The sequence below is a fragment of the Crotalus tigris genome, unplaced genomic scaffold (assembly GCF_016545835.1).
Source record: "Crotalus tigris isolate CLP2741 ecotype Arizona unplaced genomic scaffold, ASM1654583v1 scf7180000018127.1262416, whole genome shotgun sequence".
NCBI classification, from domain to species: Eukaryota; Metazoa; Chordata; class Lepidosauria; order Squamata; family Viperidae; genus Crotalus; species Crotalus tigris.
The window spans coordinates 995665-998442 of record NW_024096838.1 but is presented as its reverse complement, the minus strand read 5'-3'; the positions used below and the strand labels follow the sequence as shown (position 1 = coordinate 998442).

Here is a 2778-nt window from a genome sequence, read left to right as displayed (position 1 = left end):
ATGGACCTCCTGTTTTTGCTCCTACTGCTGCTGTTGCTGCCCCAGGCAAATACCGAGAAGCGGAGAATCCAATGTTCCCTGACTTTGGAGCAGCAGCGAGGGGTGAAGCCGTGGAATCATTACAGTCAAGGAGATCATCTGATTAGTATGATTCTTACTGCAACACATGCTCTATACAAGCCATTCCATTTCAGCGAGATGCCTTTTGTTCAATCTATTGTGTAAGTAATTCAGCCTGTGGCATGCTCCTTAGAATAGAATAGAACTGGAAGGGACCTTGGAGGTCTTCTAGTCCAGCCCTTCGCTCAAGCAGGAGAACCTATACCATCTCAGACAAGTGATTGTCCAGTCTCTTCTTAAAAACCTCCAGTGATGGAATGCCCGTGATTTCTGAAAGCAAGCTGTTCCACTGGTTAATTGTCCTCACTGTTAGGAACTTTCTCCTTAATTCCAGGTTACTTCTACCTTGGATGAGTTTCCAACCATTGTTTCTTGTCCTGCCCTTTTCTCCTTTGGAGAATAATTTGACCCTCTCTTCTTTGTGACAGCCTCTCAAATATTGGAATACAGCTATCATGTCACCCCCGTTTTTTTCTTTTCTTTAGAGTAGTTCAATTTTTGGGGGACCATTTGGTGGAGAAAGGGGAAATGAGTTTTTGTCACTCAGAGTGTCTGAAACACATGTCTCTGTGTGAATAAATTCTGCTGGAAAAAGCTGAAGGTAACTGTGTGAATACATTCTGCTGGAAAAAGCTGAAGGTAACCTGGAAGGAAAGAAGCACTAAACAGTGATATAAACTTAAAGAGAAGTTTGTCACCTGCTCAGCTGTTCAGTTTGTAGGATACATGGCTCAGTCTGGGCAGAGTGGAAACACCTGCAGTGCCTGACTTCAGTGCTAACATTTGCGGCTTTGATACAAATAAGGGGATAGAAACTGACAAGTATTGGAGGTTTTCTCTTTCCTAGGGCTTCCCCTCGTGTTAAATGCTAAATCATATCCAACTTTTAAAAAAGAAGTCTTTCAACTTGCAAAATTAATTAGCAATTTGCCTTTGAATCTGGATCAAACCTGGTTTAAGACTAAAAAGGTTTATAAAATCAAACGGGAATAAACTCAACATACATTATTGGGGGTCAGTGGTGGTGATGATGATGATGATGTGTACATTTGTTTGCAGTGAATCAGAAACTCAGAATTCAGTTCTTCTATCCTCCATTTTGGCCTTTCAAGAGGTCAACAAGAAAAGCCATCTCCGGCACAACCTCACACTGGGTTACAATATCCATGACAACTATATGAACACCATTGTGACTTCAGATGCCTTGCTGGACATCCTCTCTACTGGAGAAGCCAATGTTCCCAACTATAGCTGTGGAAAAAAGGACAATCTCTTGGCTCTTATTGATGCAAGTGATGATGACATCTCTGTGCAGATATCCACTGTGGCAGGGTTCTACAAAATCCCACAGGTTGGTGTGAGAGTGTATCCATTGTAAATGTACTGATCTGACAGTGTATACATGTGATAGGTTGTGGGTTAGTGATAGCTCCAGATTCATCTTCTCCATGAAAACCAGAACTGTATTTCATTGAGGTCACTGGAGGTGTCATGGCTAGGGACTCAAAATCCACAGTGGGGAAAGGGAAAGGAACAAAGCAGCCATAGTTCCCCATGACAGCATCCCCATAATTTCTAGGGCTTCTGCTGCATCCTCATGAATATGCAAGAGATAAAAAGAATAAGTAGGGACAGAGCTATGACAGACTAAATGTGCAGAGAACAACAACAAAGATGATTAGGGAACTGGAGGCTAAAACATATAAAGAACGGTTGTTGGAATTGGGTATGTCTAGTTTAATGAAGAGAAGGACTAGGGTGACATGATAGCAGTGTTCCAATATCTCAGGGGTTGCCATAAAGAAGTGGGAGTCAAGCTATTCTCTAAAGCATCTGAGGGCAGGACAATCAAGGAAAGAAGCAACCTAGAACTAAGAAGAAATTTCTTGACAGTTAGAACAATTAATCAATGCAGCAACTTGCTTCCAGAAGTTGATGTTGATCCGGTTCCAGATAAAACAAAACATTCTTTCTTTTTCAGATTGCTTATAAAAGTGTTTCAGACACTCTGAGTGACAAAACTCATTTCCCTTTTCTCCACCAAATGGTCCCCAAAGAAAGAATCCTGTACCCAGCAATAGTCAAACTTCTCCTCCATTTCAGATGGACCATGGTTGGCATTGTTGCTTCAGACACAGACAATGCTGAGAATTTTGTCAGGACTTTGACTCCTATGCTAATCAAGAATGGCATTTGTGTGGTTGTTTCACAAAGATTCTCAATGATTAGACATACAATATTCAATACTGCTGCCCTCATTAGCTGGAGACAAGTGAATGTCTTTGTTTATTTTATGGAAATTGTTTGTCTCCCGCAAGGAATGCACACTGTATACGAGACACTTGAAGACTTGTCAGAACCCATTGAAGGAAAAGTCTGGATCACCACAGCCTTATATGTATATTACCATTTATTGCAACCTACTTGGAGTTATTTACGATACATCCATAGTATTTTCTCCTTTCTTATCATTGACAAAAAAGGACAAAAATATGATTCCTTTGCAGACTTTTACTATTTTAACAGAGATTTCAAAGAAAAGGCTTTTAACTGTTCTTTTTCCAAGCATGTCTTTTCTTTCAAAGGCCGGAGAAGATGCATCGAGAAAGCACCATTGGATATGCTACAGGAAAGGAGAGGAATCCTGATTTCAAATGA

At 40.7% G+C, this 2778-nt stretch overlaps 1 protein-coding gene across 1 annotated transcript; it reads left to right on the top strand.

Moving 5' to 3' along the window:
* LOC120310163 (vomeronasal type-2 receptor 1-like) lies at window positions 1-2778 on the top strand. Its single transcript, XM_039348265.1, has 4 exons — window positions 1-145; window positions 1233-1471; window positions 2102-2187; window positions 2706-2778. Exons 1-4 carry the CDS (start codon window positions 1-3, stop codon window positions 2776-2778), a joined length of 543 nt encoding a protein of 180 aa, XP_039204199.1.